Here is a 20,448-nt window from a genome sequence, read left to right on the forward strand (position 1 = left end):
TAGGTGGCCGCTTCTATGAGCTTACAGCTGTCAATCCCAGCAGCAGAAATCCATAGACTCCTGATGCTGAGAATCGTGGCGTGGCAAAATAGCCATTCGAATGTTGCTTTAGACTTGTATGGAGAGAGAAGCAGTTTTAAATCAAACAAAATCCCGTTGACACTGAAAAATTAGCCGCAAATTCATTGCAGACAGGTTCTAAAGGTAAAGTTGCTTTAAACACTTCCCGTCCGGCCCATGTATATAAACGGCTGGATGGGAGCAGTGCAGGGGCGAGTTACCATTCATAAACGGCGCCCATCATCTTAGCCTGGGAACGCGCAGCACCGCGATCCGGTGCCCGCTGTGTCCTCGTGAACACCTATCGCTGTACGGGATGACATAGTGAATGCAGGGTCCGGGGAGACCTGACATAGTGAATGCAGGGTCCGGGGAGACGAGATATAGTGAATGCAGGGTCCGGGGAGACGAGATCTAGTGAATGCAGGGTCCGGGGAGACCAGATCTAGTGAATGCAGGGTCCGGGGAGACCAGATCTAGTGAATGCAGGGTCCGGGGAGACCAGATCTAGTGAATGCAGGGTCCGGGGAGACCAGATCTAGTGAATGCAGGGTCCGGGGAGACCAGATCTAGTGAATGCAGGGTCCGGGGAGACCAGATCTAGTGAATGCAGGGTCCGGGGAGACCAGATCTAGTGAATGCAGGGTCCGGGGAGACCAGATCTAGTGAATGCAGGGTCCGGGGAGACCAGATCTAGTGAATGCAGGGTCCGGGGAGACCAGATCTAGTGAATGCAGGGTCCGGGGAGACCAGATCTAGTGAATGCAGGGTCCGGGGAGACCAGATCTAGTGAATGCAGGGTCCGGGGTTTAGTAACACTTTAAGAACTTTGTTGTGATTCTTTTCTTCTCTGTGGTTAACTTATGTCCAGGAATTTTTTTCCATCACATTTTTGGTTGGACTGAGCCTGTGACAGATCTACTTAACCACTTCCCGACCGGCCGTTGTATATAAACGACCGAACGGTGGCAGTGCAGGGTCGGGTGGCCGTTTATAAATGGCCTCCCCGCACCCTGCTTGTGCGCGCTCCCTGGGAGCACGCATCACCGCGATCCGGTGCCCGCTGAGTCCTCCGGACCCAGTGAAACACCAATCGTCGGACGGGACCTCTGTGTGAGGTCCCGATCATGTGATCACTGATTGGTCAATCAGTGATCACATGAATATAGTAAGCAAGCTGTCATTTCATCAAAAAAAAAAATCATCATCCCCAACAAGTAGTGACAGTATGTTAAAAAAAAAACAAAAATTAAATAAAATTTAAAACAATTTGAAAAATTATAGTTTTTGGTTATAAACTAATTTGGGTTATTTTTTTTTTTTTACTAAAAAGATAACAAATTTGAACCAAAATTTTATAAGAAAAGCACTTTTTTTTAAAATGTGTGGACTTTATTTATATAGCAAAAAAAAAAAAATCCCAGTGGTGAATAAATATCACCAAAATAAAGTTTTATCTGTCTCAAAAAATGCAAAAAAATTCATATGGGTACAGTGTTGCATGACCGCGCAATTGTCCTTCAAAGTGTGATAGCGCTGAAAGCTGAAAATTGGCCTGGACAGGAAGGGGGTGAAAGTGTCCGGACAGGAAGGGGGGGTGAAAGTGTCCGAACTGGAAGGGGGGGGGTGAAAGTGTCCGAACTAGAAGAGGTTAAAGAAAGTCCCGTTTTGCTATGAATGTTCAGTGACCTACAGGGAGTAACGAAACATTCCGCACATATTCATGGCACTATAGAACACAGAAGCCACGGGGGTTAATGAAAAACTTGATGACTTCAAATTATGTTGTTAAGCAAAACTTTAGAAACTGCTCGCAGCTGAATGACAAATTTACCAACTAGCGTTTTTTTTTTTTCTCCCAAGCGAAAACTATATTTATCAGAACGTTATATTGAGCGGCGGCAACAATAGCGGTTGATGAGGACGTTTGACTTCTCCGGGAAATATTCGTACAAGCAAAAGAAAACATTTTCAGAAAATAATTTGTAGCAAGGGGGATCACAGCTGAGAAGTCATCCTTTCGTTGGCCCTATAATAAGGCTAAGAGGCAATTATGAACACTTTGTCCTCAGCAAATGTTCCAGATATTTATGCGCATATACAAGGCACCTGCAATTCAGTGAGTTAACAAAAAGCAGGCTCCACCTCTCAAAAATATTCAGTTTAAGGTGTACACTGGAATGACCCATTACTAACATTAACCTTCCTGGCGGTATTCCTGAGTGTAGCTCGGGGTAAAGTTTCAGCACCACAAGCGGTAACCCCGAGCTACACTCAGGAATACACTGCAGCGCTGCTCCGGGATCTCTTCTTTACTTACCTTGTCCTGCGCTCCCGCGATGTCCCTCCTGCAGTGTCCCCGGCCATCTCCTCCAGCCGATGCCAGAATCTGTCTTCTGGGTTCCATTCCCTGCGACGTCAGGATGTACGGGGGACGAAACCGGCGAGAAATTTAAAAGTGTCAAAAAGTGACATTCACTAAATACACTAAAATCACATAGTATAACATTCCTGTATCAAACCATTTCACATACATTTTGTCCCGAGTGCTTTGTCCGGCGCCCTGCCTGCATTTTTACTGTTCTTTCTGCCTGGAAACTGAGAAACGTCCATGGGGTCCAAAAAGCGTCCCTTTAGGTCAAAAGCGGTTTTAGACCGGCTAGAGAACAGCGATAGGAAATCAGAACCACTTGCAGAATTGAGTGATAATGATTCGTGGGGGAAATTCCTCATCAGACACTGAAAACAATTTTGCGACTGCTCAGCGATGTGTGAACTTGGCGCTCTATTTCAAATTTCAGTGTTTTGGTTTGATTATATTATTGAATTAAATTTATTATTATTATTTTTTATGATTATTTATTATATTATAATTTATGATTTCGTGTTTCAAAGTTTATCATACCTGGGATGTTTACTAGACTCTTGTTCGGACAGATTTTAGTGAGTGATTCCTAAAAATTACAGGCCTACAATAAAAAAAAAAAAAACATATTTCCATTGAAAACAATGTACCACTTTGAGCACAGAAATACTGACATAATCAAACCGCTAAAAAGTTAATTTGATGCTCGTCATTTAATGATTATGGAACACCAGTTACGAGCCTCTCCACCTCTGTGTTCAGGACTCCGCCTCTTGCCGTCTTTTATGCAAAGAAAAGGAGGTTGTGGATCATCACATTACTAGAGGCTGCAGTGTTCTCAGTCCCCCCCTTACATGAGAGTTTGCTGAATCCAATCGCAAGTGATACTGAATCCAGGTTCAAGTGATTTTAAATTGATCTTGATAGGCTGACTGTTCACCTGTTCATCCTTTCAGTCTGATGATCCCGCAAACCTCTATTCCAGAGACATATTCCCAGATGCACCCACTGGAGGCTCCTTTCTGCCTCCCCATACAGTAAGAATTTATCAATGTGTCATTGCCAGCCAAATTCAGTACTATCTTGGAAGTTTCAGGCCTCGTTTACATGGGCCCCGTGTGATGGCCGTGTAAACCCACATAAGGATGCACAGTTGTTCCGTGCATCAACATGCCAATCCTATTCATGCCAATTGGGGTGTAGCAGCTGTAAGAACACAGTTGCTCCTCTTAATAGGACATGTGTGCAGGTACACAGCTTCAAATGCACCCTGGGTGTTCCATCCATCTCAGTGCGGGTAAAAATGTCCTTCACACAGGGGGCACAGATTCATACGCCCGTGTGAATGAGACCTTACTCCCACTGAAAATACAATTATTATTATTATTATACAGGATGTATATAGCGCCAACAGTTTGCTCAGCGCTTTACATAATGGAGGGAGACATTACAGTTACAATACAGTTCAATACAAGAGGGAGTAGAGGGCCCTGATCCCGGGAGCTTAAAATCTAGGAGAGAAACACAAAGTTTGACAGCATGGGCTTCAGGAGGCAGATCTCCCTGCAGAGTCTTTTTATCTTAACTTGACAAGTTTGCGTAAAGTGTTACTAAACCCCGCATTCACTATATGCGGTCTCCCCCGGACCCTGCATTCACCATATGCGGTCTCCCCCCCGGACCCTGCATTCACCATATGCGGTCTCCCCCCCGGACCCTGCATTCACCATATGCGGTCTCCCCCCCGGACCCTGCATTCACCATATGCGGTCTCCCCCCCGGACCCTGCATTCACCATATGCGGTCTCCCCCCCGGACCCTGCATTCACCATATGCGGTCTCCCCCCCCGGACCCTGCATTCACCATATGCGGTCTCCCCCCCGGACCCTGCATTCACCATATGCGGTCTCCCCCCCGGACCCTGCATTCACCATATGCGGTCTCCCCCCCGGACCCTGCATTCACCATATGCGGTCTCCCCCCCGGACCCTGCATTCACCATATGCGGTCTCCCCCCCCGGACCCTGCATTCACCATATGCGGTCTCCCCCCCGGACCCTGCATTCACCATATGCGGTCTCCCCCCCGGACCCTGCATTCACCATATGCGGTCTCCCCCCGGACCCTGCATTCACCATATGCGGTCTCCCCGGACCCTGCATTCACCATATGCGGTCTCCCCGGACCCTGCATTCACCATATGCGGTCTCCCCGGACCCTGCATTCACCATATCCGGTCTCCCCGGACCCTGCATTCTCCATATCCGGTCTCCCCGGACCCTGCATTCACCATATCCGGTCTCCCCAGACCCTGCATTCACTAAATCTGGTCTCCCCGAATCCTGCATTCACTAAATCTGGTCTCCCCGAATCCTGCATTCACTAAATCTGGTCTCCCCGAATCCTGCATTCACTAAATCTGGTCTCCCCGAACCCTGCATTCACTATATCTGGTCTCCCCAGACCCTGCGTTCACTATATCTGGTCTCCCTGATACCTGCATTCACTATATCTGGTCTCCCCGGACCCTGCATTCACTATATCTGGTCTCCCCGGACCCTGCATTCACTATATCTGGTCTCCCCAGACCCTGCATTCACTATATCTGGTCTCCCTGATACCTGCATTCACTATATCTGGTCTCCCCAGACCCTGCATTCACTATATCTGGTCTCCCCGGACCCTGCATTCACTATATCCGGTCTCCCACAGTACACACAACATGGAAATGCAATTATTTTAGCAAATATAAACTGTTAAATACCTTTTCTCACCAGCAGTATATAGCAGTCTTGTGACTTCTATTGGTATCCAGCTGAGCACAGCTTAAAACCTGTAGGAGGAGTTTTCATTCTCCTCTGACTGTCCTGCATAACCCTTGACAATCTGTCTAGACAGTGCTGATTGGCCCTTTGTTGATCACATGCTCCCTCCCAAAGATTAAAAAAAACCCCAAATGCTCTAGCAATACACACCAAACTGAGCATGTGCAGTGTGACTCCAAGAGCTCTGTGCTATCAGTAGATGGATTGGAAACAGCAGAATGGGAGTGTCAGAGAAGACAGGATCAAACAGCCTTTTCACACAATGCGGAGGATTAACCCCTTAGGTACCACAGTGAGTATAACATGCATTACTGCATATACAGACTGATTGTACTGTTGTGGGTTTAGTAACACTTTAAACAAGAGGTGTAGGTGTTAAAAGTACTCATTAATATTTCCCATTTCAGACAAAGGGGTTGATTTACGAAAGGTAAATAGACTGAGCACTTTGCAAGAGCAGTTGCTTCAGCGCTTAGTAAATGTGGTGAAGCTCTGCTTACTTCCATCATCCAATCATGTGCAAGCAAAAATGCTGTTTTTTTTTTTTTTCATTTTTTATTTTCCTTGCACATGATTGGGTATTCTTTGCAAAGGGAAGCTTTACCTCATTTACTAAGCTCTGAAGCAACTGAACTCAGCAAAGTGCACAGTCTATACACCTTTAGTAATTCTACCCCAAAGTGACTGGTTCTCTTGAAAGTCCTCCACCTTCTGACACAGCTATATTGATCTTTAAAGTTTTCCCAGGTGGTCTGAAGATTAGACCTGAACACCAAAGTGCAGCGAAAAATCAGGGGATAAGGTGGATAGCACTGGGTGGGCTTTATAGAGGACCCCAAATGTGCAAAGTGACAGATTCACTGTAGCCTCCCTAGCGGTCTGATTATGTCCATATTTCTGTGCTCAAAGTGGTACATTGTTTTGCATGGAAATATGTATTTTTTTTATTGCAGGCTGTAATTTTTAGGAATAACTCACTGAAATCTGTCTGAACAAGAGTCTAGTAAACATCCCGGGTATGATAAAATTTGAAACGTGAAATCATAAATTATAATTTAATAAATCCTAAAAAATAATATAATAATAATAAATTTAAATAATATAATCAAACCAAAAACACTGAAATGTGAAATATAGCGCCAAGTTCGCACATCACTGAGCAAAGTTGCAGAATCGCTTTCAGTGTCTGATGATGAATTTCCCCCACGAATCATTATCACTCAATTCTGCAAGTGGTTCTGATTTACTATCGCTGTTCTCTAGCCGGTCTAAAACCACTTTTGACCTAAAGGGACGCTTTTTGGACACCATGGACATTTCTCTGTTTCCAGGCAGAGAGAACAGTAAAAATGCAGGCAGGGCGCCGGACAAAGCACTCGGGACAAAATGTATGTGAAATGGTTTGATACAGTAATGTTATACTATGTGATTTTAGTGAATGTCACTTTTACAACTTTCAAATTTCCCGCCAGTTCCGTCCCCCGTATGTTCCGACGCTTGCAGGGAACGGAACCCAGTAGACAGATGCCGGCATCCGCCAGAGGACATTACAGGGGACACTGCAGGTGGGACATCGTGGGAGCGCAGGACAAGGTAAGTGCAGAAGAGATCCCGGAGCAGCGCTGCAGTGTATTCCCGAGTGTAGCTCGGGGTTACCGCTTGTGGTGCTGAAACTTTACCCCGAGCTACACTCAGGAATACCGCCAGGGAGCTTAAAAAAATTCAAGGTCACAGCAAAAACACAGCTGTATAATTTACAGGCAGCTTTCTGAAATAATCGGTCTAGTCTATGAAGCAAAAAAAAAAAAGTGAAAACAGCGCTGAACTAAAGCGGAAATGTCGAACAGTCAAGAGTTACAGTCAACGTGCATTGTTTTAGCTGCCAGGATATTTGTAATTAGAGCAGATATTGCCTCATGCAGCTGAAGGCGACACCGTCATTTTCTGCAGCACCTCCAGGCTCAGAGCACAATTAATCATTTGAATAACACTGGTGACTTATGGTCTCAAACAGACACTGGAAGCTGTAGAACTGAAACCAGAAATCGGGGTGTCACCGGCATGGCTATGCAATGTGCGGGAGTAGTCATGGACCAGCTCTGTATGTGTGAAAAGCGATGATAGCATTGCTAATATTAAAATTCACATTACCGACATGAGTTCGGTCGGCTGGCTGAGTTCGGGTTGGAGTTCTGCTTGCCTTGTAGTTTCTCCCATTGTTTTCTCTTTCTTTATATCTTCAGGAAGACCAAAGTGTGCGCTCCTCCGTCTTCCTCTAAAGCAGTGTTTCTAAAGAGAAGGAAATCACAATCAAACATAAAACACTCAAAAGTGATATAAAAAGTTTCAGTTTTATTAAAATAACAAACATGTCATACTTATCTACACCGTGTTCCAAATTATTATGCAAATTATATTTTTCTCATTTACCTAAATAATTGATGTAAATAACAGTTAGCATAATTCTCATGTTATCAACTATTAAGAGTACAATTCATATTTTATTGAACAAACCTCCTGATAACAGGATTTTTGTTAAACATAAAACACTTACAATGACTGTTCCAAATTATTGCGCACAGTAAGTTTCAAAACACTTTATAGGTTGTAAAGAACTGAAAATTGTTATTTGTTGTGTTTGCAGCATATTTACTGAAATCAAAAGCTATTTCAATCAAACTTTTAACAACATTTTAACTTTTTAAACATTTGAACAGGTCACGTTACATTGTAACATAGGACCCCTTATTTGATAGCAGCTTCACAAGTCTTGCATCCTCTGAACTTGTGAGTTTTGGACAGTTTCTGCTTGAATTTGTTTGCAAGATGTCAGAATAGCCTCCCAGAGCTGCTGTTTGGATGTAAACTGCCTCCCACCCTCATAGATCTTTTGCTTGAGGATGCTCCAAAGGTTCTCAATAGGATTGAGGTCAGGGGAGGATGGAGGCCACACCATGACTTTCTCTCCTTTTATCCCTATAGCAGCCATTGATGCAGAGGTATTCTTTGCAGCATGAGATGGTGCATTGTCATGCATGAAGATGATTTTTATTACGGAAAGCATAGTTCTTCCTTCTGTACCAGGGAAGAAAGTGGTCAGTCATAAACTCCACATACTTTGCAGAGGTCATCTTTACACCTTCGGGGACCCTAAAGGGGCTGACCAGCTCTGTTCCCATGATTCCAGCCCAAAACATGACTCCACCACCGCCTTGCTGACGTCGCAGCCTTGTTGGAACAGGGTGGCCGTCCACCAACCATCCACTACTCCATCCATCTGGACCATCCAGGGTTGCACGGCACTCATCAGTGAACAGGACTGTTTGAAAATTAGTCTTCATGTGTTTTTCTGCCCAGTGCAGCCGTTTCTGCTTGTGAGCATTGGTTAGTGGTGGCAGAATAGAAGGTTTATGCACAGTTGCAAGACTCTGGAGGACTCTACACCTTGATGTCCGTGGGACTCCAGAAGCACCAGCAGCTTCAAATATCTGTTTGCTGCTATGTAATGGTATTTTAGCAGCTGCTCTCTTGATCCGATGCATGGATCTGGCAGAAATCTTCCTCAATGTGCCTTTATCTGCATGAACCCGTCTGTGCTCGGAATCAGCCACAAATCTCTTAATAGTGCAATGATCACGCTTAAGTTTTCGTGAAATATCGAATGTTTTCATACCTCGTCCAAGGCATTGAACTATTTCACTCTTTTCGGCAGCAGAGAGATCCTTTTTCTTCCCCATATTGCTTGAAAATGGTGCTCTGCTTAATAATGTGGAACACCCTCCTTTAGTAGTTTTTCCTTAAATTGGGCTCACTGGCCAATCTAATTATCACAGTTGTCCGAGATTGTTTTTAGTGATCAAAAGAGCCCTGACACACAATGCCATCCATGAGTTAAACTGAAAAACAAAATATTTAATCTTTGTGACACTTAAATAGAATTTGCATAATAATTTGGAACACAGTGTATTCTGTGTAATGGTTTTGCACAGAGAAGCCCCAATCCTTCTCTTGAGACCCCCCAGTGCTCCTGGCTCCTCCACCCTGAGTGTCCTCATACAATGGAGGCACTGGTGCGTGCTCACTTCTGAGCCACCCTGCCTGCATCTACTGAGTGCGGCTCCGGCCCTTCCCTTGCTCCTCATAGGATTTGATTGACAGGTGCGGAAGCCAATGGCTTCCCACTGTTATCAATCTGCCCAGTGGAGAGGAAAAGAGAGAGGAGAGCCACAGCTCTTGCGCTGGATTGAGAACGGGCTCAGGCAAGTATAAGAAGGGGGGGAGGGGGGATCCTCTGTTACAGAAGGTTTTTACCTTAATACATAGAATGCAATAAGGTAAAAAAAGTATGGCTTTAGAACCACTTCACTGCTCGTGGTTTTAAATTGTATGTCCAATAAGCTCATATAGGTGTGAATGTCATTAATCCACAACCTCTGGTCATAAAGCACACATAAGCAGATATTTCCAGTGAAAACCACAAGCAATCAGATCCATAGATAGGCAGCTGAAGTTCTATGCAAATCTTGACCTGGGTCTATGGCAATCCTTATCACTGTCTATCAAAGGGATGGAGGTGAGGGCTGTGATGAACTACTTCGTATTGACAATTTAAGGTCTCGTCCTCAAGGGTGTAATAAAGAGGCATTTGCTTCACATTAATAAAGCTTTCCAAATACTTTGCAAAGCAAATGCCAGTTTTTTATTATGGTCCATTCACACATGCCTGCGCAGTAAAATAATCTGCTAAAATAGTAGCATGCAGGCTGTTGTCTGTTCTATGCCAGCAGTGGGGAGGCTATGGTCTCTCTGCACCACCATGTGCCCTACAGAGTCAGAGCTAGAGTTCCCCAATCAGCAGGGAGTATGAGTTTTGTTGTTGGCAGAGCACTAGGTCTAACTCAGTAAAGCCGACCACAGCTGGAACAAATCTCGGCTGGTTCAGCAGAGCCTGGCTGAGATTCGATCCATCTATGGGCAGGCTAGTTGTACTGAAGTTGATCCACTACTTTCGATCACTACTCGCAGCTATAGATGCTAGCAGTGATCATTGTGTTCAGCTGGCAGGGAAGGCTCCCCACCGGTAGAACACAATAGCGCTGAGGGATGACTCTAAAGCTTTATTTATATATAAACCTGTCATACTTACTGATCATCATCTTTTTGGGTCCCCAGCGGCGCTCCTCACGCTTAAGCAGTGCCCCCAGGGAAAACCGCTCACCCAGGGGGCAGCGCTGCGTGCTCGTCACCGAGCCACTGCTCTATGCATCCATAAGACACAAGGCCACAGCTCCCACCCACTCCCTCCTCATTGGCTCACTGGCAGTGATTGACAGCAGCCCATTGGCTGCCCTCAGCCAATGAGGAGGAAGAGTCCCCAGAGAGCAGAGGTTGTTGAGAAAGTCACTGGAGTAGAGGGGGTTCTGGTAAGGATTGGGGAGGGGGGGAGGGGTGCTGGAGGGGGGGGGGGTGCTGGAGGGACCACCGCACACAGAAGATTTTTTTTCATAGAATACATGAAGGTAAAAAACCTTGAGCCTTTAGAAACACTTTAAGAGGTGTGTTGGACTTCCTACTCTGCAGCTACTTTCCCTTGTGAAAAAGTCAGAAGTGACGAAACGCGTCAGCTTTGTGACGTCAGACGCAAAACCGGAAGGAGCAGCGCGGCCATTTTGGATATGGTCTCAGCATAGGATGGACTCAACATAGGTTTTCTGAAATGTAAGCGGATAATAAATTTGTGTTTTATACATATTACTCCACTGAGTTTGCTCTTCTCTGCCCTGTGAGGAACGGTGATCCCACTGCCCATTGCTTTATGAGGAACGGTGATCCCACTGCCCATTGCTTTATGAGGAACGGTGATCCCACTGCCCATTGCTTTATGAGGAACGGTGATCCCACTGCCCATTGCTTTATGAGGAACGGGGATCCCACTGCATACTCCCATAAGAGGAAAGCCATCTGCATACTCCCATGAGAGGGAATCCATCTGCATACTCCCATGAGAGGGAATCCATGTGGCATATGGGGATTTGTGAAACGCCTGTGCAAGCTGAAAGAGGGTAATAGCATGTTTCCTAATGCAGAGTGGTGGCACTTATCTGGTCTTGCACATTTTTCACTGATCACAAACTTTGTATTTGCTGTATTTCACTTATTGGAGTGATTATTTCACAAGATCACTAGTGGAGTTGTGTGGATTTCCACTTCACGTGTTGATTTTTACTGTTTATATTATGTTTTACATCACTAGTGCTTATGCATGATATCACATAATATTATAGTGTGAAAGATAATGCACTATATTTAGTTTATTTCTTTGAGGTATTTTGGATTGGAGTGAAGAATCGGATATTTTTTCACAGTTGGAAGATTGGAGAGTGTGGACTATTTTTGATTTTGGACTTTATTATGGACATTTTGATATTATTGAGAATGAGGGGTAGGATTTGAGTTTAGGGGAAGGTTATAGAAAAGGTTTATGATATTTGCACTTTCAAGGGTAAAAGATTTACTTTTCTTTGGGGATTTACAGAGATTTTGATTTGATTACTGGCAGAGGACAGGCTTTTCTACTCAAGATGTAACTGCTTTAAATTGCAAAGCTTTGTACACTTTTTTGATGTGCATGGAATGCATTAAGCAAATTTAAGCTGAAGGTTCATTTGGGCTATAAAGAAGCTATAAGGGAAGGGTAAAAAATGGACATACCTGAAGATGAAGTAGGCAAACCCTTACAGAATGAATAATCCCGATCATTACCATGCTGGAGAATACATCCCTGTCTCTACACGTAACCTCCCCCTGGATAGAACAGATGTGAATGCTGTGCACAGGACAGCTGGTCGTGTGGAGTCAGTCCTATAGATTCCCAGATAAAACCAATTCATTTCACTTAAAAACTGAAATGAGGTTTAATTAATTCACTATATGTTCAGCAATGCTGTGCTCTGCTGGTTCTGTTTTATTGTTATTGATTTTATACAAGAAACGGAGCAAAACCATTCGAGTCGCCTCCATAAACATGGAGAATAGATTAATGGATTCGTTATGGAATAAGAGTCCAGTCAGCACAAGTCCATAATTAAAGGAACTCAACATATGTATTGCTTTCTAGAAGAAAACCAAGATTAGCGTTCAAGTGCATGTGTTCAATAAACTGCACATATGGTTTCTGGACATCTAGCATTACAGATACAACGGGCCTTTTGAGGGCAACCATAATGCCGATGCGGCCCACTATGAAATTGAGTTTAACACCTGCATGAAAGGTTACAGACCGGGTGACAGGAAGAGCAGTGGAGCTGGACCTGCACAGACAATTATATATTCTCAGAGGAGGAGAGGGCTATGGCATGCAAATCAGTGGGGGGCTGTGCTATGGATATTTCCTGTCAAATTTGCTACCTTGAAATTTCAGTGTGTGGTAGATGCTAGAGTTATGCGGGCCATAGAGGAGATGAAAAACGACCGAAAATCGTCAAAAAAAAAAAAAAATAGGCCAATTTTCGGATCGTTCGTGCGGTAATCGGTCGGCCGTTTTTCATGATTTTTGACCTTTTAGATTATCGGTCCAAATTTGTCGTTCTGCCAATTTTCGCGGCAATGGACAAATTTGTCGATCTTTTTCCGATATTTAAAAATGCGCATGAGCAGTGACATGAAAGAAGAAAAGGAAAAAAATAGAATATGAATGAGAAGAAGAAATAGAATATGAAGAAGAAAAAAATAATAATTTTAGTCCGATATTATATTTGACATTTAAAAGTATAGCAACATTGTATCTATTTGTATCTGAATAGAAACATCTGTATCCGAAATGGATACAAATAGATACAATGTTGCAACTTTTTCTTCTACATCATATTCTATTTCTTCTACTACTTCATATTCTTCTCCTGCTTCATATTCTATTTCTTCTCCTGCTTCATATTCTATTTCTTCATCTTCTACTTCATATTCTATTTCTTCTCCTGCTTCATATTCTATTTCTTCATCTTCTTCGTATTTGATTTCTTCCTCTTCTTCGTATTCGATTTCTTCCTCTTCTTCGTATTCGATTTCTTCCTCTTCTTCGTATTCGATTTCTTCCTCTTCTTCGTATTCGATTTCTTCCTTTTCTGCGTATTCTATTTCTTCTGCGTATTCTATTTCTTCTGCGTATTCTATTTCTACTTCTTCGTATTCTATTTCTACTTCTTCGTATTCTATTTCTACTTCTTCGTATTCTATTTCTACTTCTTCGTATTCTATTTCTACTTCTTCGTATTCTATTTCTACTTCTTCGTATTCTATTTCTACTTCTTCGTATTCTATTTCTACTTCTTCGTATTCTATGTCTACTTCTTCGTATTCTATTTCTGCTGCTTCTTCATATTCTATTTCTGCTTCTTCTTCATATTCTATTTCTGCTTCTTCTTCATATTCTATTTCTGCTTCTTCTGCATATATGCTATATAATTGCCGGCCATAGACGGGACGAAAATCAGCCGACCTTTTTTCACCAATAGTGGTAATGTCGGCTGATTGAATGAACGATTTTTCATTTTTCAAAAAAAACCGGCCGGTTTTTTCCCCGTCTGTGGCCTGCATTAAAGGCTAGTTAGGTAAAGTTATCCTTTTAAAATGGAATAACAACCTAGCTTTTAACTATTCTTAAAAACGTTCCCTCCCCCCTCCTCCAACCTATTCTGCATACCCTGTACTAAAAAAAGATCTGTGTACCAAAATTTTTTAAACCCTGTCCAGTCATATGATCCAGCAGCTCCGGCTCTCCTGTGTCAGTGAGCGACTGCTGCAGGGGAGAGGGTGGAGTGTCTACAATGGCTGAGCCATGGAAGCCTATGAGTGATGTTGCGGTTCCCAGAATTCACAGCTGTTGCTGAGTGCTCCCATACACAGGAGAGTTGCAGATGCTAAATGACATAACCGAAAGAGATTGAAAAAAATTATACAAGGCTGCACAGTGAAGATCAGGGGGAAAAAAAAGAGGAAAGCAAGTATTTTACCAGGTGGGGTGCGATCAGGGGGGTTACTGAAAGAGGAAATAAACTCTGCAATATTCATCTCCCCTCAAGCCATGCAAAGTCTGCCAGCCCCCCATGCTGACGTCAACAACTTCTGCCTGGCTTCCTATGGGTTCTGGATCTTCTGACTTCTTGATTGGCCGAGTCAGGATGATATCTCTCCCAAACAATTGTATATTGTGTCCTCACTGCTTCCTTCGCCCCTCTATGGCACCCACCACCTCCTCCTATTACTCCACTCTCCCACTGACCCCAACACCTCCACTAGTAGTTTCTCACACTCCTGCACATCACGCTCCCATGCCACCTTTCTCACCCTTCTCCTCCTCCTAGCCGCGGGGGACATCTCCCCGAATCCTGGCCCTCCACCTCCCTCACCCACTCAACACCCTCCCACCTCCACGTCCTACTGCAACCCCCACAACTTAGTATCTGTCCCCCTGCTCCCTAAAATCTCCCCTTCATTTTCATGTGCACTCCTGAACGCCCGATCGGTGTGCAACAAGCTTACCGCCATCCACGACCTCTTTGTTTCCCGCTCCCTCAACCTCTTAGCGATCACGGAAACCTGGATCCAGGCCACTGACTCTACCTCCCCTGCTGCACTCTCCTACGGAGGTCTCACCTGGACCCACTCACCCAGGCCTAACGGTCGCAAAGGTGGTGGGGTTGGTCTGCTCCTGTCACCGCAGAGCACCTTCCGAGTCCTCCCAAACCCCCCCTCCCTATCCTTCTCCTCCTTCGAGGCCCACTGCATCCGACTATTCTCCCCAACCCCCCTGAAGATTGCGGTGATATACCGGCCTCCTGGATCCATACCCCGCTTCCTGGATGACTTCTCCTCCTGGCTACCCTTCTTCCTCTCCTCTGAGCTACCCACCATCATCCTTGGGGATTTCAACATCCCTGTCAACCTCGACAACCCAGACACAGCCCGTCTCCTCCACCTAACCTCCTCCTTTGTACTTACACAGTGCATACAATCCACCACCCACTCCGACAGAAATATCCTGGACCTTGTCTTCTCCAACCGCTGCGCTCCCCACAACCTCACTAACACCCCCTTCCCTCTCTCTGACCACAACCTGATCACCTTCTCTATCTCCTCGTCCTCCAACGCCTACCCCTCCAAATGTCACACTACTACCAGCCGTAACCTCCGCAACCTTAACCCTGCCTCCCTCCACTCTGCAGCTGATCAACTCCACGACCGCATCCTCCCCCTGTCCTGCCCTGACTTGGCTTGACCGCCTACAACAATGCGCTCTCAACAGCCCTTGACTCACTAGCGCCTTTAACCACACGCAACATCAGACCCCGACCGCTCCAGCCCTGGCAGACTGATCACACCAAAACCCTCAAACGACAAAGTCGTGCCCTGGAGCGACTATGGCGCAAAACCAAATCCCAACAAGCCTTCACCCGCTACAAATCTGCCTTCCACACCTACACCTCCTCCCTCCATGCTGCCAAACAGGCCTACTTCTTGACCCTCATCAAGGCCCTCTCCTCCAATCCACGCCGACTCTTCTCTACCTTCAACTCTCTACTCTCGCCACCCCCACCTCCACCCAGCACCTCACTCACTGCCCTTGAGATTGCCAATCACTTCAAAAACAAGATTGACACAATTCGCAAGGACATTGCCGCAACTCACACACCCTCTCAAACCGTCCCCTCTCACACAACTACCCCCTTATCCCCCCTCCCCCTCGACATAACCCGCAGGGACTTCGTCGCTGCTCAAACTCTCTCCAACCCCCTTCACCCTCACTCAGCTACCCCCTCATCACCCCTCTCCCACGGCCCCACCACTGCTCTGACCTCCTCTTCCACCCCACCCTACATTCCTCATACTGAAGCTCCCCCCACACTCCGCACCTTTGACCTTACTACCATCGAGGAAGTCTCCAAGATCCTCTCTGATGCCCGCCTCACCACCTGCCCCCTCGACCCTATCCCCTCACAACTCCTACGACCTTCCTCCTCCTCCATCCTACGCTCCCTCACCCACATCTTCAATCTCTCTCTCTCCTCAGGCACTTTCCCCTCCCCTCTGAAACATGCACACATCACCCCCATACTTAAAAAGCCCTCCCTGGACCCCAATGACCTGAACAACCTCAGACCCATCTCCCTGCTCCCATTTACATCTAAACTCCTCGAGCGCCTAGTCTACACCCGCCTATGCTCTCACCTCAACGACAACAACCTCCTCGATCCCCTACAGTCCGGCTTCCGTCCCCTACACTCCACCGAAACTGCCTTACTCAAACTCTCCAACGACCTGCTAACCGCCAAAGCTAATGGCCACTATTCAGTGCTCCTACTCCTTGACCTCTCTGCGGCCTTCGACACAGTCGACCACCCCCTCCTCCTCAAAAAACTACACTCCCTCGGCCTCAGAGATTCTGCTCTCTCCTGGCTCTCATCCTACCTGTCACAACGCTCCTTCAGCGTTACCTATAATGCTACCACCTCCCCCTCACTCCCCCTCTCTGTTGGGGTCCCTCAAGGCTCTGTCCTTGGGCCCCTTCTCTTCTCCATCTTTACCTCCTCCCTTGGCCAACTCATACACTCTCACGGCTTTAACTACCACCTCTATGCCGACGACACACAAATCTATCTCTCAACCCCCCACCTCACCCCCTTGGTCTCAGCCCGAATCACACACCTACTGAGCGACATATCAGACTGGATGTCACTCCACTTCCTTAAATTGAACCTCTCCAAAACCGAGTTTCTTGTCTTCCCCCCAGCCCGGACACCACCCCCCATTGATTTCTCCGTCACATCCAACAACGCTACCATCAAACCCGCCCTGCAGGCCAGAGTACTGGGTGTCATTCTGGACTCCAACCTATCCTTCCAGCCCCAAGTCCAATCTTTAACAAACTCGTGCAGACTCCACCTCCGCAACATCACCAAAATCCGCACGTTCCTAACCCCAGAAACCACTAAACAGCTCATCCACTCCCTCATCATATCACGACTACTGCAACTCCCTCCTCACTGGCCTGCCTCGCCGCTGGCTATCCCCGCTTCAGTCGATCCTGAATATGGCTGCCAGACTCATTCACCTTTCCAACCGCTCTGTCTCCGCCACCCCCCTCTGCCAATCCCTCCACTGGCTTCCGATTGCGCAACGGATCAAATTCAAAATCCTAACGCTGACGTACAAACCTGTCCACCATACTGCCCCGAACTACATCACTGACCTAATATCCAAGTACCGCCCAGCACGCACACTCCGCTCCTCACAAGACCTCCTTCTCTCTAGTTCCCTGGTCTCCTCCTCCCATGCCCGCCTCCAGGACTTCTCCAGGGTGTCACCCATCCTCTGGAACTCCCTGCCCCAACCCATCAGATTATCACCTACTCTCCTCTCCTTTAGGCGCACCCTGAAAACCCATCTCTTCAGGGAAGCCTACCCCACCCCCTGCTAACTTGCCGACCTCCTCCACTCTTCCTACCACTCCATCCCCCACAGCTATCTCCTCCTGTGCCACCATCCCCTCCCTCCTAGATTGTAAGCTCGAAAGAGCAGGGCCCTCGAACCCCTCGTGTATCACAATGTATTGGTATTGTTCTGCCACATGTTCTGTCCCCCTTTGTAATGTACAGCGCTGAGCGAACTATTGGCGCTTTATAAATACTGTATAATAATAATATAACTCATATTTGCACACAGGAGTTTGTTCACCCTTGTACCGAGCTGTGCCATTGTAGTCATGTATCTATTAATCACGGAGCAGGGGCACAAGAGACACAGTACTTCTGAAATGCAATGCAAATCCTTTCTGCTGTTTTTCAGTTGAGGAGAAAGTTCCGCTTTAGGCTTCATGCACACAGGCAGAAAAAACTCTGCTTCTAGAAGCATTTTTATTTTTTTCTTTATGCCCGTGAATGCAGCTCTATATTAGCCAATGTGTCGTTGCACATTGTGGTGTTTAGGTTCATATTTTAGAGCAGCGTTTGGGGATATAACACAAAAAAAAAAGCAAAAGCCCCAAACCTGCCTTCAGAGAAAAATGTACTGGCAAAACTTATATACATACAAGTGCTAATGTGCATAAACTTGCGCATAAGCTCATAAATAAACCGCCTACCACCCGCCATATAAGGAAATGACAGACGGGTGACAGTTTTCTCATTCTGAGAGGACGTCATATGACATCCTCCCACTCTAACCGCGCGTGCGCACCCCCTGGGACATAGCAGATCACCGATCAGCGGAAAGAGCAGATGACTTAGGCTCTTTCATGTGATCAGCTGTGTCCAATCACAGCTGATCGCATGTAAATAAGGAAATGCCGGTTATCGGCATTTCTCAGAGGGCACATGTAAACTGATCAGTGTAGCCCCTTCAGTGCCACCTGTCAGTGTCCATCAATGCCACCAGCCAGTGCCCATCAATGCCACATATCAGTGCCTAGCAGTACACATCAATGCCACATATCAGTGCCCATCTGAGCTACCTTTCAGTGCCACATATGAGTGCTGCCAGTCAGTGCCACCTATCAGTGCCAGTCAGTGCCGCCCAGGGGTGGACTACAGCTCATGGGGCCCCTGGGCAATAGGGGATCATGGGACCCCTGTGTCCTTTCCCAAACTCAAAAAAGCCTATGAAAAAGGTACCAGGGGCATCTCATGGGGCCCCCTACTGACCCCGGGCCCTCGGGCAGTGCCCGAGTTTCCAAATGGTCAGTCCGCCCCTGGTGCCGCCTATCATTGCCATATATGAGTACTGCCCTTCCAGAGGGCAAGTGGGTAAACCTTATAACAGTACCCTGATTTCACAAGGAGAGTCCTTGAGGGCAGAAGAGACTGATTATCAGGGTATACCTGCTGTGCCCATTATGAAGGGCTCCCACTATCCTTGATGGATTTTATCTCAATTTTAAATGTTTAACTTTTTTTTTTTTAGGTGTTATAAACTGGATCCAATGATCAATAAGTGAAATATGTCATAAGCAACTCATCCCTTTTTATCAATTTCTACTCTCTTGAATGCTCACATGCCCAAAATTGGCCAGAGGAATGTCCCACGTTGTGGTTAGTATTTGGATCGGCACAAAATAAATCTGCTTATGTTTAGTGTTTGAGTGCTTGCGTTTTTGATTAATTTGAAGGATAGGCAATGCAATGGTTTTGAAGGATAGGCAATGCGATTTTGAGCTGATCATATGGAGAATTTCTTTTGTATGTTCTGTCACTCCTATTCATCAGTACAAGTTTGTGTGATTGCATCAAAAAAGCAAACCATTTTCCCTGCAAATATGCTGCACTTCGTTATGGCTCTATACTCCTACCCCAACTGTATTTAAAGCAGCATTTTAGAAAGTGATTTAAGCCCCATGGCACCCTTCTCATACTTACCGCACTTCTCAGAGGAGTCTTCTTAGTGTCTTGTACTACATCTTGTGATACAAATTTTACCGGCTCCTTAATCTGCCTTCTAGATCGCTTTGTCCCATTTGGTAAAGTTTCCATAGCGAAATCTGCTTCTATGTCACTGCTGCCGGCCTGGTCACACTCAGAGCATTGCCTAACAAAAGAACAATATTCATGTTATCATAAACATAGAAACATACCTAAAATAAACATCAATCCACATAATGTAAGCTGGCTATTTAACCTGGGTTCACACTGATGCGGTCCGGAATTTGCAGCGCCTTCTGTGTGAATTCCGCACTGCATCAGAATCGCACCCCGTTCATGTGAACTGCAGCGGGTGTGTATGTTAAGTTAACACCATCCCGAAATCGGTCTGCAAAACATGGTGCGATGAGAAGAATCCCATTGCATAGATGTGAATACCCATGCGATCCAATTCTAATGCGGACCAAATAAAGGGTCCTGCACCTTTTTGGTGAGGTGCGATTAGAGCCATACAAAATGTATGGCTTCAATCGCACCGCACACTAAACGCATGTGATTTGCACAGGAATGCGGTGTAGTTCCTGTGCGAATCACATGTGATATACCACACCGCATTGGATATATGTGAACCCGGGCTTAAAGTCCAATTGAACATTCATTCTGTATCAGCTAAATACCTTCCAGGCACATCAAAAAAAGAACATACATAATAGGATAGCTGGCAACTTGGTGTCTTCCAAAATAGGGAACCTTGTATTAGCTACATCATCAGTACAGGTTAAAATACTC

The 20,448-nt window shown here is 45.7% G+C and overlaps 1 protein-coding gene across 7 annotated transcripts in view; it reads right to left on the minus strand.

Moving 5' to 3' along the window:
* Nucleotides 1-20,448, minus strand: part of PHF14 (PHD finger protein 14) — a 370,565-nt gene that overhangs the window by 220,080 nt on the left and 130,037 nt on the right. For all 7 annotated transcript variants that reach the window (XM_089654591.1, XM_089654588.1, XM_089654587.1 and 4 more), the window contains 2 exons: nt 19,657-19,825; nt 7,403-7,540 (listed from right to left, as the gene is read on the minus strand). In XM_089654591.1, the coding sequence (XP_089510717.1) occupies nt 7,403-7,540; nt 19,657-19,825 (307 nt within the window). The remainder of the gene's footprint in view (nt 1-7,402; nt 7,541-19,656; nt 19,826-20,448) is intronic.

The sequence above is a fragment of the Staurois parvus genome, unplaced genomic scaffold (assembly GCF_062004578.1).
Source record: "Staurois parvus isolate SC_StPar_1 unplaced genomic scaffold, SC_StPar_1.0 ptg000779l, whole genome shotgun sequence".
Classification (NCBI taxonomy): Eukaryota; Metazoa; Chordata; class Amphibia; order Anura; family Ranidae; genus Staurois; species Staurois parvus.